This window comes from Oncorhynchus gorbuscha, linkage group LG18 (assembly GCF_021184085.1).
Source record: "Oncorhynchus gorbuscha isolate QuinsamMale2020 ecotype Even-year linkage group LG18, OgorEven_v1.0, whole genome shotgun sequence".
NCBI lineage: Eukaryota > Metazoa > Chordata > Actinopteri > Salmoniformes > Salmonidae > Oncorhynchus > Oncorhynchus gorbuscha.
In genome coordinates this window covers 12,192,407-12,213,378 of record NC_060190.1, presented here as the reverse complement: position 1 = coordinate 12,213,378, position 20,972 = coordinate 12,192,407, and the positions used below count along the sequence as shown (strand labels likewise).

The following is a 20,972-nucleotide window of genomic DNA, read 5'->3' as shown; positions in this document are numbered from 1 at the left end:
TGCTCACTGTACTACCACATGCTCAGTGCTGACCCTGATGAAGACAGCTTGGCTGTCGAAACGTTGGTAATTACATTTTAGCATCTGAGCTCCTAGAGTGTGCGGCTCCCTTTTATTTTCCAGTGCTGACCTAAAAACACACACTGTTCCTGGGCTGTTGCATCCTGGGCCGTTGCATCCTGGGCCGTACTCTCCCTCCTGTCTGGGACTCTCTATAAGAGATTGAGGTACTTCTGTATAGTAGGAGCCCAAGCTCTCTGGGGTCTCTGAAGCTAGCCTGTGACTATACCGCTGGGTATGCAGAGGTAACCTTACAGGTCCCAAAGCAAACAGGTTCTGTTTGTCCTAACAGGGCTCCTGTACGATTTACTCACACTCACAACAGTCACAGTGTGAGTCAGAATTGATTCTGTTCAGGTCCTGTGATATCTGAGAGAAACAGACAGAAGCAGCAGCTCACATAGGACTCTGCATGGTCCTGTGCTCTGTGATCCATGTAGTGGCAGAGACGTCCCTGGTTGCTTCTTCTGAGGTTTTCATAATGCGGCAGCCAGAACATAGAAACACATGTTGTTTTCCTACCCCTGTTTCACGGTGTACCGCAGTGTGTGTGTGTGTGTGTGTGTGTGTGTGTGTGTGTGTGTGTGTGTGTGTGTGTGTGTGTGTGTGTGTGTGTGTGTGTGTGTGTGTGTGTGTGTGTGTGTGTGTGTGTGTGTGTGTGTGTGTGTGTGTGTGTGTGTGTGTGTGTGTGTGTGTGTGTGTGTGTGTGTGTGTGTGTGCTCTTATGCACCACGGTGTGTGCGCATAGCCACAGGGAGATGTTTGGAGTTGGGGGTGCTGGGTAGAGGTTGAGCAGAGGTGTTTTTAGGATTTCCACACATAGGGGGGAACTGCATTTCATGCAACTCTACTTCATTTACATGATAGATGACATTAGCAAAATATTTTTTAATACTACACAAATGGCCAAAATGAGTGGCTACTCTGACAGTGAGAATATATTCTTCCTAATATTGTACATGCTGTGTGTTTTTACATTTGCCTGGGCTATTGTTTGAGTTCAAGACCAGGTCATTTTTATTGCAGCCACACTGACTCACCCAATGATGAAGATGAAGCCTAGGCTACTCACCGGTGATGGCCCATGCTCTCGTGCCGTTAGCCTACCACAAAATGATAAAGCTACTTTGAAAAACAGAACCGTAAACTCTTAATCGCTCAGAAGTTGTTGCAATCATTTGTTAGCTTCTACAGACAGATGAGTCTTAGTATGAGTCCTGGCTGCCAGTCTTGACTTGAATCAGAACTGCCATCTATGGATTCTATTTCTACAGTTGATTGCAGCTGTCAGTTAACCTTCTGCAAATTTCAAAATACAATTGTGAGAAAAACTTACAGGAAAGCAGATGCCTACACGGTATTTCTAATCAATTTTATGTTATTTTAATGGACAAAAGAAAATGTGTTTTTCTTTCAAAAACAAGGACATTTCTAAGTGACCCCAAACTTTTGAGCTTCGTGATATGATATCGTGAGGTCCCTGGCAAACCCAGCCCTAAAATATGCTAAAGATGTTTGAACGCAAAGTCAGCAACTGTGTTTTTGTACACGACCGAATCCACAGTGAATCTTTAGTCAACGTTTAAACTGCATTAGACTAATAACCACTAAATGTAAAACACAGTCATCACCACAGTCATAAAACCAGAGTCCTGGGGCCAGTGATTACTTCCGAGACCCAGATTAAGTGATCATTTCACAACACATTTTTTTAAATCAAATGTAGGACTAGAGCTTAATCACATTGGGACAAAGTGCCTGAATTTCGGTATTTTCTGTGTATTTCATTTGCTTCTACATCAGACTCTGAAGGGGTTAGCAAAATCACTTGTGCTTCCTACCACTTATAGTGGTTCTGACTAATTTCAGCAGGAATCAAACCGGTCTCTGAGCCAGTGATCATTTCAAAACAAAAGTTGAATCAATAGTTGGACTCTTGAGCTTAACACTACCACCTGTGCTTCCTATAGTGTCTCTGAGTCAATCCCAGCAGCTCCAGAAGCCCAACTGTCAGCCATAGATCTGAGCTGAATCTTAATACCCACTGGGCACAGATTCCACGATGGTTCAACATAATTTCACTGAAATGTGGAAACAACGTCGATTCAACCAGTGTGTGCCCAGTGGGTAGCGACATGCTCTGTGGCAAAGAATCCAGAGTGGCTCCATTCATGGATGTAGTAGAGAGATAAGGAAAGAGGCATTGACAGAACAGAATTTGGTCCCCTGTGATGGTTTCAGTTCTTGGATCTTTTTCCTTCCCCACACACACTGAATGGGATGTGAGTGTGCGAACTATATGGAGTCTCAAAAGACTGTGTGTGTGTGTGTGTGTGTGTGTGTGTGTGTGTGTGTGTGTGTGTGTGTGTGTGTGTGTGTGTGTGTGTGTGTGTGTGTGTGTGTGTGTGTGTGTGTGTGTGTGTGTGTGTGTGTGTGTGTGTGTGTGTGTGTGTGTGTGTGTGTGTGTACAAAAACTTTCTTTGGATATGTTCCACAGACACCCCACAGAAGCACATGCTGTAAGCCGGCAGCTCAGCGGTTCTCTGTGCTGTACGAGATGACATCTGTCCCGCTGCGCGTGCGGATGAGACGAGCCAATATTGACACAGCCGGCTGTTTTCACGTTTACAGAAGAGCCCCACCGCCTCCTGTCGTTCTTTTGCAGAGTTTGGACGGCGTGAGCGGATTCAGATGGAAGGCGTAGCGCAACCGTGTCATCAGCACGATCTGAAGCTTCATAGACAGGGAAGGAAAGTAATGGGTCTAGCAGGGTTGAGGTCAATTCCAATTGAAGTAAGTCAATTCATGAGGTAAACTGAAATTCTAATTACAATTATTATTTTCCTCATTGACATGAATTCCGTTTACTTCCTGAATTGAAATGGAGTTGACCCCCAACCCCTGGTCTCTATCCAGGTCCCTGGTGTGTTCTTCCCTCACCTAACAACCCAACTTTGTTTCCAACTTTCTGTCCCAACTTCATGTTCTGTTCCGGTTAAGGGGGGATTAAGAACTCAACAGAGCGGACAGGGCGGCATGGCAGCATGGATGGCAGGAGTTGAAAAGAAAGGGAAGAGGTCAGCAGGAACAGAGCTGGGGGGGGGCAAGGAAAGAGGGAGGGGGTCTGAAATGCTTGCCCTGCAGTAAAGGGGCTGACTCGCTCCTATTCTTTTAGCCGCGGAGAGCTGCTGCTAATTCGGGTCTATTCAGTGCAGGATTACGGTAATGTGGCCGTCTGGATGATGAAAGGGGAAACGAAAGGCATTCTATACCCTTTCCTCCCTCCCTTACTCCCTCCCTTACTCCCTCCCTCTCTTACTCCGTCTGTCCTCATACTTGTAGACCATCCATCCCTGTCTCTCTGCTTCTGTCCCCCCTCTCTATCAGTTATGACAACATTGCCCACTCTATGTCACCCCTCTCTATCAGTTATGACAGCATTGCCCACTCTATGTCACCCCTCTCTATCAGTTATGACAGCATTGCCCACTCTATGTCACCCCTCTCTATCAGTTATGACAGCATTGCCCACTCTGTCACCTCTCTCTATCAGTTATGACAGCATTGCCCACTCTGTCACCTCTCTCTATCAGTTATGACAGCATTGCCCACTCTGTTACCTTTATCAGTTATGACAGCATTGCCCACTCTATGTTACCTTTATCAGTTATGACAGCATTGCTCACTCTGTCACCTCTCTCTATCAGTTATGACAGCATTGCCCACTCTATGCCACCCCTCTCTATCAGTTATGACAGCATTGCCCACTCTGTCATCTCTCCCTATCAGTTATGACAGCATTGCCCACTCTATGTCACCCCTCTCTATCAGTTATGATGGCATTGCCCACTCTATGTCACCCCTCTCTATCAGTTATGACAGCATTGCCCACTCTATGTCACCCCTCTCTATCAGTTATGACAGCATTGCCCACTCTATGTAACCCCTCTCTATCAGTTATTATGGCATTGCCCACTCTATGTAACCCCTCTCTATCAGTTATGATGGCATTGCCCACTCTATGTAACCCCTCTCTATCAGTTATGATGGCATTGCCCACTCTATGTTACCTTTATCAGTTATGACAGCATTGCCCACTCTATGTAACCCCTCTCTATCAGTTATGATGGCATTGCCCACTCTGTTACCTTTATCAGTTATGACAGCATTGCCCACTCTATGTAACCCCTCTCTATCAGTTATGATGGCATTGCCCACTCTATGTTACCTTTATCAGTTATGACAGCATTGCCCACTCTATGTCACCCCTCTCTATCAGTTATGACAGCATTGCCCACTCTATGTTACCTTTATCAGTTATGACAGCATTGCCCACTCTGTCACCTCTCTCTATCAGTTATGACAGCATTGCCCACTCTGTCACCTCTCTCTATCAGTTATGACAGCATTGCCCACTCTATGTCACCCCTCTCTATCAGTTATGATGGCATTGCCCACTCTATGCTACCTTTATCAGTTATGACAGCATTGCCCACTCTGTCACCTCTCTCTATCAGTTATGACAGCATTGCCCACTCTGTTACCTTTATCAGTTATGACAGCATTGCCCACTCTGTCACCTCTCTCTATCAGTTATGACAGCATTGCCCACTCTGTCACCACTCTCTATCAGTTATGACAGCATTGCCCACTCTGTTACCTCTCTCTATCAGTTATGACAGCATTGCCCACTCTGTTACATCTCTCTATCAGTTATGACAGCATTGCCCACTCTGTTACCTCTCTCTATCAGTTATGACAACATTTCCCACTCTGTCACCTCTCTCTATCAGTTATGACAGCATTGCCTACTCTGCTACCTTTATCAGTTATGACAGCATTGCCCACTCTATGTTACCTTTATCAGTTATGACAGCATTGCCCACTCTATGTTACCTTTATCAGTTATGACAGCATTGCCCACTCTATGTTACCTTTATCAGTTATGACAGCATTGCTCACTCTATGTTACCTTTATCAGTTATGACAGCATTGCCCACTTTATGTTACCTTTATCAGTTATGACAGCATTGCCCACTCTATGTTACCTTTATCAGTTATGACAGCATTGCCCACTCTATGTTACCTTTATCAGTTATGACAGCATTGCTCACTCTGTCACCTCTCTCTATCAGTTATGACAGCATTGCCCACTCTGTTACCTTTATCAGTTATGACAGCATTGCCCACTCTATGTTACCTTTATCAGTTATGACAGCATGGCCCACACTGTCACCTCTCTCTATCAGTTATGACAGCATTGCCCACTCTATGTCACCCCTCTCTATCAGTTATGACAGCATTGCCCACTCTATGTCACCTCTCTCTATCAGTTATGACAGCATTGCCCACTCTGTCACCTCTCTCTATCAGTTATGACAGCATTGCCCACTCTGTCACCTCTCTCTATCAGTTATGATGGCATTGCCCACTCTGTTACCTTGATCAGTTATGACAGCATTGCCCACTCTATGTCACCCCTCTCTATCAGTTATGATGGCATTGCCCACTCTATGTCACCCCTCTCTATCAGTTATGATGGCATTGCCCACTCTATGTTACCTTTATCAGTTATGACAGCATTGCCCACTCTATGTCACCCCTCTCTATCAGTTATGATGGCATTGCCCACTCTATGTTACCTTTATCAGTTATGACAGCATTGCCCACTCTGTCACCTCTCTCTATCAGTTATGACAGCATTGCCCACTCTATGTCACCCCTCTCTATCAGTTATGACAGCATTGCCCACTCTATGTTAACTTTATCAGTTATGACAGCATTTCCCACTCTATGTCACCCCTCTCTATCAGTTATGATGGCATTGCCCACTCTATGTTACCTTTATCAGTTATGACAGCATTGCCCACTCTATGCCACCCCTCTCTATCAGTTATGACAGCATTGCCCACTCTGTCACCTCTCTCTATCAGTTATGACAGCATTGCCCACTCTATGTCACCCCTCTCTATCAGTTATGATGGCATTGCCCACTCTGTTACCTTTATCAGTTATGACAGCATTGCCCACTCTATGTAACCCCTCTCTATCAGTTATGATGGCATTGCCCACTCTATGTTACCTTTATCAGTTATGACAGCATTGCCCACTCTATGTCACCCCTCTCTATCAGTTATGACAGCATTGCCCACTCTATGTTACCTTTATCAGTTATGACAGCATTGCCCACTCTGTCACCTCTCTCTATCAGTTATGACAGCATTGCCCACTCTGTCACCTCTCTCTATCAGTTATGACAGCATTGCCCACTCTATGTCACCCCTCTCTATCAGTTATGATGGCATTGCCCACTCTATGCTACCTTTATCAGTTATGACAGCATTGCCCACTCTGTCACCTCTCTCTATCAGTTATGACAGCATTGCCCACTCTGTTACCTTTATCAGTTATGACAGCATTGCCCACTCTGTCACCTCTCTCTATCAGTTATGACAGCATTGCCCACTCTGTCACCTCTCTCTATCAGTTATGACAGCATTGCCCACTCTGTTACCTCTCTCTATCAGTTATGACAGCATTGCCCACTCTGTTACATCTCTCTATCAGTTATGACAGCATTGCCCACTCTGTTACCTCTCTCTATCAGTTATGACAACATTGCCCACTCTGTCACCTCTCTCTATCAGTTATGACAGCATTGCCCACTCTGTTTTTCTCTCTCTATCAGTTATGACAGCATTGCCCACTCTGCTACCTTTATCAGTTATGACAGCATTGCCCACTCTATGTTACCTTTATCAGTTATGACAGCATTGCCCACTCTATGTTACCTTTATCAGTTATGACAGCATTGCCCAATCTGTCACCTCTCTCTATCAGTTATGACAACATTGCCCACTCTGTCACCTCTCTCTATCAGTTATGACAGCATTGCCCACTCTATGCCACCCCTCTCTATCAGTTATGACAGCATTGCCCACTCTGTCACCTCTCTCTATCAGTTATGACAGCATTGCCCACTCTGTCACCCCTCTCTATCAGTTATGACAGCATTGCCCACTCTGTCACCTCTCTCTATCAGTTATGACAGCATTGCCCCCTCTGTCACCTCTCTCTATCAGTTATGACAGCATTGCCCACTCTGTTACCTTTATCAGTTATGACAGCATTGCCTACTCTATGTTACCTTTATCAGTTATGACAGCATTGCTCACTCTATGTTACCTTTATCAGTTATGACAGCATTGCCCACTTTATGTTACCTTTATCAGTTATGACAGCATTGCCCACTCTATGTTACCTTTATCAGTTATGACAGCATTGCCCACTCTATGTTACCTTTATCAGTTATGACAGCATTGCTCACTCTATGTTACCTTTATCAGTTATGACAGCATTGCCCACTCTGTTACCTTTATCAGTTATGACAGCATTGCCCACTCTATGTTACCTTTATCAGTTATGACAGCATGGCCCACTCTGTCACCTCTCTCTATCAGTTATGACAGCATTGCCCACTCTATGTCACCCCTCTCTATCAGTTATGACAGCATTGCCCACTCTATGTCACCTCTCTCTATCAGTTATGACAGCATTGCCCACTCTGTCACCTCTCTCTATCAGTTATGACAGCATTGCCCACTCTGTCACCTCTCTCTATCAGTTATGATGGCATTGCCCACTCTGTTACCTTGATCAGTTATGACAGCATTGCCCACTCTGTCACCTCTCTCTATCAGTTATGACAGCATTGCCCACTCTGTCACCTCTCTCTATCAGTTATGATGGCATTGCCCACTCTATTTTACCTTTATCAGTTATGCCAGCATTGGCCACTCTGTCACCTCTCTCTATCAGTTATGACAGCATTGCCCACTCTGTTACCTTGATCAGTTATGACAGCATTGCCCACTCTATGTCACCCCTCTCTATCAGTTATGATGGCATTGCCCACTCTATGTTACCTTTATCAGTTATGACAGCATTGCCCACTCTATGTCACTCCTCTCTATCAGTTATGATGGCATTGCCCACTCTATGTTACCTTTATCAGTTATGACAGCATTGCCCACTCTGTCACCTCTCTCTATCAGTTATGACAGCATTGCCCACTCTGTCACCCCTCTCTATCAGTTATGACGGCATTGCCCACTCTATTTTACCTTTATCAGTTATGCCAGCATTGCCCACTCTGTCACCTCTCTCTATCAGTTATGACAGCATTGCCCACTCTATGTCACCCCTCTCTATCAGTTATGACAGCATTGCCCACTCTATGTTAACTTTATCAGTTATGACAGCATTTCCCACTCTATGTCACCCCTCTCTATCAGTTATGATGGCATTGCCCACTCTATGTTACCTTTATCAGTTATGACAGCATTGCCCACTCTATGTCACCCCTCTCTATCAGTTATGATGGCATTGCCCACTCTATGTTACCTTTATCAGTTATGACAGCATTGCCCACTCTGTCACCTCTCTCTATCAGTTATGACAGCACTGCCCACTCTATGTCACCCCTCTCTATCAGTTATGACAGCATTGCCCACTCTGTCACCTCTCTCTATCAGTTATGATGGCATTGCCCAAACTATGTTACCTTTATCAGTTATGACAGCATTGCCCACTCTGTCACCTCTCTCTATCAGTTATGACAGCATTGCCCACTCTGTCACCTCTCTCTATCAGTTATGACAGCATTGGCAAACAGGGGCCTAAAAACTAGAGCAGGGACAATACCAGTATACTCGTCAGTATCGTGGCAAGGAAACAAAACACAAAGCGTATTTCACTTCTTTAAGGGAACAGTCCTAATGTTGAAAACAGACATCATTATGTTGTCATCCAGAGCCACATGTATTTCTTTTACAAGCTATAGTACACAATATTTTACATACAGCTGGTTTTTAAAGGACCAAGGAGTTTGGACTGCTTCGTGTTTTCATTTTTTCCATGTAAAAAAATGGCGCTCTTGCCCTACTAAAAACACAGTGAAATTTGCCAACTAAGCATTCTAACACTGATCCTAGACCTGTCCAAAGAGTGCTGGAACTGGGTGTATACTCTCCGATGGCATGGGGCGTAGCCAAACTCTCTGCCCTCTAGCAGTTTCTATGGAGAAGCTCGCTGAACCAACATGCACAGATGCACGCAACGCAACCCAACCCAACCCAACGCAACCCAACGCAACGCAACCCAACCCAACGCAACCCAACCCAACGCAACCCAACGCAACGCAACCAACGCAACGCAACGCAACCCAACCCAACGCAACCCAACCCAACGCAACGCAACCCAACGCAACGCAACCCAACCCAACGCAACGCAACCCAACGCAACGCAACCCAACACAACGCAACCCAACGCAACGCAACCCAACGCAACCCAACGCAACGCAACGCAACCCAACCCAACGCAACACAACCCAACGCAACGCAACCCAACGCAACGCAACCCAACGCAACGCACACACGCACACACGCACAAAGACTGAAAATAAGAGGCCACAGAACAGAGCTCTTGGCAGCTCCTTCAGAGCCAAATCTGACTTGGCAAAGACCAGAGAGGGGTGAGAGGAAGAGAGGAGAGAGGAAGAGAGGGGTGAGAGGAGGAGAGGACAGCAGTCTCTCATTTGCACACTGGCTATGTTCACAGGCAAATATTAATTTCAGAAATAAATTATCCGACCTAAGCTAAGAGAGGAAAGAGGAAGGAGAGAAAATCTATTATTTTGTGAAGAGGAACGGGTCATAGGGGTCAGCGGTTTTTCATTTTAGTAAAAAGTGATGCTCTAAGATAAAACCACATTCCACAAGAGTGCCCATGTGTAAGAGATCTCCTACAAAGCCCCCTTCAGTGCAAATTCCTTTTTAACATGAAATGTGGAGGATTTGTTTTCTCACTCTGTCTTTCTCTCTCTCTAAAAGGTTACAAAGGACAACATCCATTCAAAATCCTCATATCACTTTCACATCAAATTGGGTTATAAAATCTGGTCTAGGTTGGTTTTATGGTGCGATTTCAACATGGGCCTCTTTGTAGAATGAAACCTTTGAGTATCCTTGTCGCCACATTGTCTGTCTACCAGACCAGAGTTCAAAGGGTTAAGTGGCAATCTCACCAAGTAAAAGAAATCACAACCGTACATTAAAATTGACCAGGAAAGAGGACACTGGAAGGGCCAAACATCCAGTTAAACTGAACAGGAGACAAGAGTACGAACTACGAAGTAAACAAAATCCACTTATAAGACAGAGAAACAGAAGAAAAAAAACAGACAAGAGACGGTGAACCAAAACACACCTGTTGCGGTGTTACAAAACAGGCTCCTGTTCCTCTGTGAAGTGGAACGCAGCCAAAAACAAACTCAGGACCGTGACCTTTCTGCCCCTCAGGGTTCAAAAATAACATTTGCTGAAGGTAGGTAAACAAAAAGGGACGCTAGTCCGGTCAGGTGCTCGGTCAGAGGAGGGGAGAACAGAATGCAAATATTCTTGTCAGGCCGCAAGCCAAAGGGTGTGGAAGAGAACGTCTGTGTTCCTCGGAACAGGTAAAACTACATTATAGCCACCACTCCAGTTATACAGCTTCAGAGTGCCAGGAAGGTATTAACTTATATGGGAGCGATGACAATAAAGATGGGTGTGGGATATGATGACACAAGACAATGGGCCAAAAGGCCAGACATTGCGAACTTGTATTATTGGCAAACAAAAGGCACCACTGTATTCAGTGGTATTATTTCACACGAGCAGAACAGGTTGGCATTACACACAGAGACTACAGCGACAAAGAGAGGCAATACGAGCGTGAAATAGTGCGGTAAGGAGAATGACAAGTCCTCAAGGCCTGTAGAGTACAGTTGAAGTGGTGGGTTTCTGTGGACAAGTCTCACACAATAAAGTCACAGACTTCTCCATTGAAGACTTTCTTCCTATGTAGTGCACTACCTTTGACCAAGTAGTACCAGCACATTAGTGAGAGTGAACTTTAAATCGGAACAATGTCCTCGCGGTCTGGTAAGCCAGGCTAAATGAGGAACACAACAGCATCGTACAGAACAGTCCCAGCAGTGGGAGCAGTGGCCTCAGAGACGAACAGGAGGTCAACCTCATCCATGGGGACCATTATTACCTTCAGCCCAGGGAAGCTCACTGCTTACAAATCCATCCAGCTTTACTCAAATTATGTTTCAAATCAAAATAATCGGTATGCATTTACACAGGCATTTTGCTCATATTACTCTCCTATGTGTGTGTGTGTGTGTGTGTGTGTGTGTGTGTGTGTGTGTGTGTGTGTGTGTGTGTGTGTGTGTGTGTGTGTGTGTGTGTGTGTGTGTGTGTGTGTGTGTGTGTGTGTGTGTGTGTGTGTGTGTGTGTGTGTGTGTGTGTGTGTGTGTGTGTGTGTGTGTGTGTGCGCATTTGCCTTTTAACTCTAATAAAACAGTCAAGGAGAAATCCGCCTGGCACATAAGGAGATATATTTTTGAATATGATAAATTAGGAGGAGAATGAAATGATAGTGTATAGCTCTTTAACATTCAAACCATGTGTTGGTGTTCATCAAAGACTTGAGTGGTGCTTCTCTCCCTGGCTGAGCCCAGCTCTGATTTTACACCCAGAGAGAAAGAGTGGTCACTTCTTCCACACTAACCCAACTCAACCTTCCACCAACAACAATTAAATACACACCAGACACACCCTCAACTTACTAATGAGCGTTCTTTTTCCCTCTCAAAGGAGACAAATGTGTTGATGCAGCTGAATATTTTTAATATTCCTGAACTATTTAGGGGGTCTGGGCGTCTTTTAAAATATTCATGGATTTAATCAAATGTTAGCTAAGTAAAGTATTAAATATTTCAGGCAGGTGTGTGTGTGATCCATTAAAGGCCTTTAAAATGGCAATCCATGGCAGTCAGCCGTCTCTGCACCTCTGAGGTACCCTACCTGTGTGTGTGTGTGTGTGTGTGTGTGTGTGTGTGTGTGTGTGTGTGTGTGTGTGTGTGTGTGTGTGTGTGTGTGTGTGTGTGTGTGTGTGTGTGTGTGTGTGTGTGTGTGTGTGTGTGTGTGTGTGTGTGTGTGTGTGTGTGTAAGATGGGTGGGCTGTGAAAGTGGAGAAGTGGGACAGTCACATTACTTATCCCCCCAGAGGATAGAGACATAGTAAAAAGAAAAAGTAAGAAATACAAAGAGAGAGAGAGAGAAGTAGTATGTATAAATATGAGTGTGTTTGGAAGCCATATGTAATCTGTCTGTGTTTGTGTGTTATGTGTGAGAGGAACTGAGGCTGAGTGCCCTTAGAAAGCCCATTGTGAAAGCCCCCCCCCCCTCCTCTCTCAGCAGCGGCGGCCAACGCTCTTCCTCCTAATTTGAGCTTCTCTCCTGATCCCCAGGGAGATTTCATTTCATTAGCCCCCTGTGGTGCTTCAGTCACGGGCAATACTCTGAGAGGCCTAGCTACCCCACAGCGAGCCTGGATGTCCACGGTCAGATAGGGGGTCCCTGGATAGGGTCCCTGAGCTAGAGCGCTGTCTCTGGAGGCTCTGTGGAAGACCCAGGGCACTTTGGGATGATAATAGACTCAGGGTTGACTCCTGGTGGGGAGGCTGGGTCCTGACTCTGCACCATGTTGTGAATGTGGCTCTCTGATGCCCCTGTGGGAGCGGTAATTGGCTTGGGCAGCAAGCAGACGCATGCACACACAAACACTCTTCCTCCTCCTTTATCTTCATCACTCTGTGGCACGAGGACGACGATAGACTCCTTCTCTCACCCCATTATGACCTCACAGATGATGTCCAACAACGCTTCCACAGCCAAACCACTCAGTATCATTCTCTTAGTATCTATCTCCATCTTTGACCATCAAATAATTACTGAAGGAAGAAAAGCAGGCAAACCGGAGGAGGTTTACAGGGTATCGTCTTTTGCAAAGTAAGGCCAAGTGGAAGACAAATAACACCTCGGTCTCCAAAAAGGCTTCGAGCTCTTTCAGAAGCGCTAACTGATCAGACAAACCTAGACAGAGGAGCGTTGATACCTAGATGGCCCAATTCAGCAGGTTTGACAAAAGAACACAAAGCAGCTATCTGCTCAGTTAGGTGAATCCCTGAAGCTGAGAGCTGCTGGTGTCAACACCTTTCTATTTGTCTCTCTCGATACCATGCCACTACAAAAGCCCACCGGAAACTTTTTCTTTCTTTTATCCCTCAGAAGCATTTTGAAATGAGTCAGGGGAGGAGGGGGGCAGGGAGAGGGGACGCAAATTGGCCCTGCTCAATCATTTATCTTTCAATAGCTGAATAGTAGATGGAGCCACGTTAGGAGGAAGGAGGCTTTAAAAAGACAGGGAAAGGGATCAGGGTGAATAATGGATGAAGAATCCAACGTTGAGAAAAGGAAAAAGGAGGCATGTCGAGAAATATTTCATAAAGCTGAGATTTTTTGTTTGTGCGTTTTAAATCCTATTAGGAGGTGAGGTAGTGTGTGTGTGTGTGTGTGTGTGTGTGTGTGTGTGTGTGTGTGTGTGTGTGTGTGTGTGTGTGTGTGTGTGTGTGTGTGTGTGTGTGTGTGTGTGTGTGTGTGTGTGTGTGTGTGTGTGTGTGTGTGTGTGTGTGTGTGGTGGTGGGATTAGTTCCCCACCGGCCCCAGATTCCCTTCATTCGGGGCCACATGTTTTCAGTGATAAAAATATACACCACAGCGCCACTACTACAATGCCCCTCTCCACTGTGTTCTTCTTTATACAGTAGTGTAGCAAAAAAATGGGTATTAGTGGTGATATTGATGTTATGGTATCTGTTCCATGACAGGAAGCAGCAAATAAGGAGTTTTGCTTCAATTTCCTTCCTCTCCAGCTGCTCAATTTCACACAAAATAGACATATGTGAAGGGAAAAGGAGATGGAAGCCCATCATGCAGTCAAACAGACAGGGGAAAATCCACCAACAAACGTCTCGCCCCATCTCCTTTTCTCCCTCCCTCCCTCTCCCCCACTCTCTCTCTCTATGCCGTGTGGAATTTGAAGCATCTGAGAAATGTCACTGGTGTTCTAATGGGATTGTGGCTGGGCTTCGGCGGGGCTGGCGGGAGAGGTGTCGTTTGAAGTCACCTGTGAGAGAGGTTGAGCAGGGATCGCCGGGGCAGAAGGAGAAAGGGTCTGTGGCCATCTGCCCCTTCAGCCCTGATCTTAACACTCGGCTGTAGCTGAAGTCTGGCAACGGCTTAGACAGATCATCACTGACAAGTAGACCGGACAGACATATGGAGAGGTGTGTCAGAGGAGAATGAGAGAGAGAGAGAGAGAGAGAGAGAGAGAGAGAGAGAGAGAGAGAGAGAGAGAGAGAGAGAGAGAGAGAGAGAGAGAGAGAGAGAGAGAGAGAGAGAGAGAGAGAGAGAGAGAGAGAAGCAGAGTTGAGACGGTGAGCATGGGAGAAAAAGGGAGAGAGTGAGAGAGGGAGCAAAGGAAAGATAAGCAACCTGTGAACCCCAATGTCTAATCAATGTACGACACTAATGCGCCAACAGAGAAGAGAGGAAAGCTGACTTCATTTAGCTCCAGAGCAGTAGAGGGAACGCAGAGATGTCCAATGGTAGACCCATTCTCTCTATATGATGGACTGCCAGTGTCAAGTCTGATGGCACAACTGAATGAGGAGTATCAGAGCTTGAACATCCCCATGGGCAACACTGACAGGAGACATCCGATACAGCATCCATCAACCCCGACCTGTCTACCTGTCATCGACGTCTGATCTGTACCATAAACAAACACATTTCTCTGGAGAACAGGGCCTCTTAACCCTCACATCCGTAGATGTTAAAACACACAATTTCCATGTCTGTCAATAATGTGTTCTATCGCCACAATGTCCAGAGACCAAATGTCTAAGCAGTTTACTTCCATCCATCCAGGCTGGTTTTTTCTTCTTTTTTTTCCCCTCCATCCACTCACCCTGTCAACTCTCTCCGGGCGCAGAGTGAGAAGCCAGCTATTATCGGCGTTTAAAATGGATTAACGCAGAGATAATGCCTCTGTGAGTTAGCAGCGGTGTTGGGATGCTAGGCATCGTTTACCACTACCGTCCGAAGGGGTGAGACGGATAGAGAGAGAGAGAGGGTAAGATGGATCGGCTTTTAAACCTGGACTCACTTCTACATTAATGTGGATGTTACCACGATTACGGACAGTCCTGAATGAATCATGAATAATGATGAGTGAGAAAGTTAGAAGCATAAATATCATACCCCCCCCAAAAATGGTTAGCATGTCTTGGGGGGTATTTTATTTTATTTGACCTTTATTTAACAAGGCAAGTTAGTTAAGAACCAATTCTTATTTTCAATGGCGGCCTTGTTCAGGGGGTAGGATATTTGTGCGCCCAACTTTCTCACTCATCATGATTCACGGTTCATTCAGGACTATCCGTAATCGTGGTAACATCCACATTAATGTAGAAGTGTCCAGAAACATATTCTATTCTCATTTACAATAAAAGTGACTCCAAAGATGACACAATACATTATTGACCATTCATTTCTATTGGGCACAAAATAATCTGAAACACAACCAAAACAAATGCATCCCAGAAATGTGTAGTCACTACCTTGATGTAGTCACTGTGTCATAGAAATATGGGACCAAATACTTTTTACTACTTCAATACACATACACAATTTGTCCCAATACTTTTGGTTCCCTAAAATGTGGGGACTTCGTACAAAAGTGCTGTAATTTCCAAACAGTTCACCTGATATGGATGACAATACCCCTCAAATGAAAGCTGATAGTCTCCACTTTAACCTCATAGTCATTGTATCATTTCAAATCCAAAGTGCTGGAGTACAGAGCCAAAACAAAAGATGTGTCACTCTCCTAATATTTTTGGAGCTCACTGTATAAGAGAAGTACCATTCACTCAGTGAACGAGGCAGGCAGGATCAGAATGTGTCTCCTCAGGTTTCTGGCAGGTCAGCAGATTGATCTGGGTCTTCTTTGCTCTCACTTGAAACGCCCGTTTCACAGGCTCTGACGACGGAGGTGTCACCCTGTCCTGCTCTCACTCTCTCTCAGCCCATCAATCCATACACCCATCCATCTATCAATCTGTTCTGTCCATTTGCTACCTGTGTGTACGCTGTACGCCGCAATGCCCGCCATCAGTACTCTAACACCAGTCAATGGAGAGAGAGAGAGTAGGACGGAGGAGGAGAGGAGAGTAGAGGAGACGAGGGAGGTGAGAAAGATGGAGCTACAACCAAACGCAGAGAATTCATTTAATTACAGAAAATAATGGAAATGGATCACACATTCTTACATACACACGGCGTTCTCTGAAATACCTCCTTCTTTCTCGGGCCGAGGCGTCGGCGGCAAAGCGGCTTTACGGAGCCGTGATTCAGCGGCGGCTAATGACAACCAGAGCCCTGAGCTGTTGACGTGGCATAAAGGGCCACCTCTGTAGCGTAGCCGCAGAGAAAGACATTAGCTGTTAGGAGGCGTCGCGATGGCAGTCAATGAGAATAAGGACTTCATTGGCTAATAATAGCGGCCGGAGATGAGCAAAAGCCAAAGGGGATACGGTTGAAGCTCAACGAAGCGAGGCATCATTGTGACCATCGGCACACCCTAAAGGGGCAATGTGTGTTTACATTCAAATGATATTAGAGATCACATCCACATTATAAGTCATAGAATGCCGTGCTCTCTCTGCCAATGCGGTACACCCTCCCCTGATCCCTTCCCCTCTGCAGCAGCAGACAGAGGAGAGAGGAGAGGGGTGGAAAGAGAGAGAATGAGAGGGGGCATCACACAGCAGGCTGCCACTTCAACAACCTCTCCTGCTACACACAAACACACACACACACACACACACACACACACACACACACACACACACACACACACACACACACACACACACACACACACACACACACACACACACACACACACACACACACACACACACACACACACACACACACACACACACACACACACACACAAAGGATCGTTTCAGAGGCCCCGGTGGGTAAATAGTAATGCAGCCATGAGTGACACAACACTCAGACGCCGCAGTGGCTAGACTCATCATTCCCACTGAGAAAGGGACCAGGGTCGTAAATGGAATGGGATTCTAAAGTGGCCTCATCCCACACATTCCGTGTCTCTATTTCCTCAGATGCAGTAATTGATTTCTGTGACCTGGCTGGGTGAATATCACAAGTACGGTGCTTTTGTACTATTCTCTTCAGGCAACGCAAGAGGAGCTGAGGAGAGGGCCCACGGTGGGGCCTTCATTCCTTAGCCTGCGGCCTGTGCTATTGGTCGACTCTTCTAACGAGGAGGCCTGCTCATTAAGCTGATGACCCGCCTCTCATCGAGACAGTTAATTATTATGTCTATTGTTTTTGACTATGTTTGTTTATTGTAATACATATATATACACAGTACCAGTCTAACATTTGGACACACCTACTTATTTAAGGATTTTTCTTTATATTTACTATTTTCTACATTGTAAATATACTTTCAGATTCTTCAAAATAGACACCCTTTGCCTTGATAACAGCTTTGCACTCTCCTGGCATTCTCTCAACCAGCTTCACCTGTTCCCACATATGCTGAGACCTGAAAATGCTGAGCACTTGTTGGCTGCCTTTCCTTTACTCTGCGGTCCAACTCATCCCAAACCATCTCAATTGGATTGAGGTCAGGTGATTGTGGAGTCCATGTCATCTGATGCAGCGCTCCATCACTCTCCGTCTTGGTGAAATATCCCTTACACAACCTGGAGGTGTGTTGGGCTGTTGTCCTGTTCGGGAAAACAATTGTCCCACTAAGCGCAAACCAGATGGGATGGCGTATCGCTGCAGAATGCTGTGGAATTCGCTTTGTTATCATTGAGACAAGCTCTTCATAACAAGTCTCTATTGTATATCTTGAGAATAGAAATATGCATTTATGGGAACCTCAGAGCTGTTTTGCTCTACTGCACTAGGAGTAACCTGGTTAGACTGTGAGCAAAAACAAGGCTTGCAATATGACTCAATTGAATAAGAAAAAATAGATGTTGATACATGCTAACCAAGTTCAATCTCTCAGTGTTTCTCCTATTTTCATTTAGCAAAGGTGGCCCAGCGGTGGCCCTAGTGGTAGCAATCTCTCGTCCCAACGGCCCCACCCTACATTATGCACGTGTGTGTGTGTACGTGCCCCGCTCTAAAGTAAGTTAGTCGATGAGCAAAGCAAGACGTGTGTGTGCTCATGAGTGGGACCCAGGTGATATGATGACTCAAGCCTCTGCAACTCTTCCACCTGAATAAGGAGCTATTATTGGCCTCTGCAACTGTACCTCTGCTCTCACACAGCTGAGACTGACGACGCTGCTACTGTAGAATGCAGAGAGCCCTTTGCATTTTGGATTGCAGCCACAGTTGGATAACACAGTACTACCATCAGCCAAAAACCTTACCTCAGCGAACTTGTTGGCTACAGTATATCTACAATGTGTCATGAGTCAGGACCGTTCGATCACAACAGTGATCAATATTTTTCAAGATGTTTCAGTTTGGTGACAGGTGTCATAGACATTTGTCAACACAAGACAATGTATATGACATTTGAATGTCTTTGGGCTTCATGACAACTTTGTGACAGTGTTTGGTCTGCTCCTACCTTTCCGTTGGCTTTGGTCTTGCTGCCGCTGTGGTTGTTGTTGGTGGTGGGGTTGGCATCCTCATGGACGCTGTCCAGGAGCCAGAGCAGGAACTCCAGGGCATCGTGCTGAGAGTTCCCTCTGAACTGAGAGCCGTACTTGGACACAATACTCTGGGGACAGACAGGGAGGAGGAAATCAGATGAGGCCATTACAAAAGACATGAAAACGACTTTCCAACCAACTACAGTAGAAGCTCAAAGATATTAACCTGAAGAGTTACAGGCTGACCGGTCAACCTAACAGGGAATATCGAACACGGACAAAAAACGATGTAGATGTAATCAGTTACATGTTATCTGATAACAGAAAAAAACTGGAACAAGTTACATCAGGGGTTCTTAAACCTTTTCACACAGGCCCCCCATTTCTACAAAATCTATGGGCTAAAAAACCTAGCTAAAAAAAACGTTAGCTGACATGGCCTTGTGCAGTCTGCTATTACAACAATCAAGAGTAAGTTGAAAGCCAGACTGAGTTCCTTAAAACTATATTTTTTAACAACGAAGAGCCCCCCCCCCACCAGAAAAAAATATTGTCATTGTTGACAATATTGACAGGTGTATAAAATCAAGCACACAGCCATGAAATCTCCATAGACAAGCATTGGCAGTAGAATGGCCTTACTGAAGAGCTCAGTGACTTTCAACGTGGCACCGTCACAGGATGCCACCTTTTCAACAAGTCAGTTTGTCAAATTTCCACCCTGCTAGAGCTGCCCCGGTCAACTGTAACTTATGTATTGTGAAGTGGAAAAGTCTAGGAGCAACAACGGCTAAAAGACCAGCAGGGGGAAAAGAACCAGCAAGGGGAAGTACCCCCAAAGGGCCTGGCAGAGGGAAACGGAGCAAAATGTCCACAAGACAATCTCAAGACAAAAAGTATTGGGTGACCCCCGTCCCCGAGAACGCATGTCCATGATCCCAGCCGTGAAGTGGTAGGCCACACAAGCTCACAAAATGGGACCTCCGAGTGCTGAAGTGCGTAGCTTGTAAAAATGTTCTTTCCTCGGTTTCAACACTCACTACCAAGTTCCAAACGTCCTCTGGAAGCAACGTCAGCACAAGAACGGTTTGTTGGGAGCTTCATGAAATGGGTTCTTATGGACGGGCAGCCGCACACAAGCCTAATATCACAATTTGCAATGCCAAGGGTTGACTGATGTGGTGTAAAGCTCGCCGCCATTGGACTCTGGAGCAGAGTGATGAGTCAAGCTTCTCCCTCCGGCAGTCTGACAGAGGAATCTGAGTTTGGCGGATGCCAGGAGAACACTACCTGCCCGAATACATAGTGCCAAGTGTAAAATTTGGTGGAGGAGGAATAATGGTCTGGAGCTGTTTTTGAAGTTTTTCTTGGCCCCTTAGTTCCAGTGAAAGGAAATCTTAACGCCACAGCATACAATGACATTCTAGACGATTATGTGCTTCCAACTTTGTGGCAACAGTTTGGGGAAGGCCCTTTCCTGTTTCAAAGCGGGGTCCATACAGAAATAGTTTGTAGAGATCAGTGTGGAAGAACTTACCTGGCCTATACAGAGCCCTGACCTAAACCCCATCGAACACCTATGGGGGGAATTGAAATGCCGACTGCGAGCCAGGCCTGATCACCCAACATCAGTGCCCGACCTGACCTCACTAATGCTCTTGTGGCTGAATGGAAGCAAGACCCCGCAGCAATGTTCCAAAATCTAGTGGAAAGCCTATCCAGAAGAACAGAGGCTGTTATAGCAGCAAAGGGGGGACCGACTCCATATTAATGCCCATGATTTTGGAATGAGAAGTTAGGTGAGCAGGTGTCCACAATTTTGGTCATGTAGTATATATTAAGACACATTTCTGTTTTCTCAATAACATTACATTTTGCATTGAAAATATGGAAAGTTAGTTTGTTCTACCTGTGCGAGTCTGACCAGAGTCAGAGACCACAAGTCTACGATGACACACCAAATGTGTTTGATTGATAATTGTTGTCTTGTTCTAATGCCTCTTACGGGTAAAGTAATCCAAAAGAAACAGAAAGTAATCAGATTGCGTTACCGAGTTTGGGCAATCCAAAAGTTACCTTACTGATTACAATTTTGGATAAGTAACTAGTAACTGTAACATTTAGAAAGTAATCTACCCAACCCTGACTCTCCTTGAGACAGTGACAGGTGTAGCTAACAACAACACCATCAGGACATCCAGGTGGCTACTTTCCATTCCCACCAGCCATCTCACCCCCCACT

At 45.5% G+C, this 20,972-nt stretch overlaps 1 protein-coding gene across 3 annotated transcripts in view; it reads right to left on the bottom strand.

Annotated features, from left to right (window-relative positions):
- The window catches only part of LOC124002952 (ubiquitin carboxyl-terminal hydrolase 43-like), a 125,055-nt gene that overhangs the window by 93,919 nt on the left and 10,164 nt on the right, over window positions 1-20,972 (bottom strand). For all 3 annotated transcript variants that reach the window (XR_006833169.1, XM_046310810.1, XM_046310811.1), the window contains exon 2: window positions 18,706-18,858. Coding sequence is in view for 2 of the 3 variants with exons in the window: in XM_046310810.1 (XP_046166766.1) it covers window positions 18,706-18,858 (153 nt within the window). In the remaining variant the exon portion in view is untranslated. The remainder of the gene's footprint in view (window positions 1-18,705; window positions 18,859-20,972) is intronic.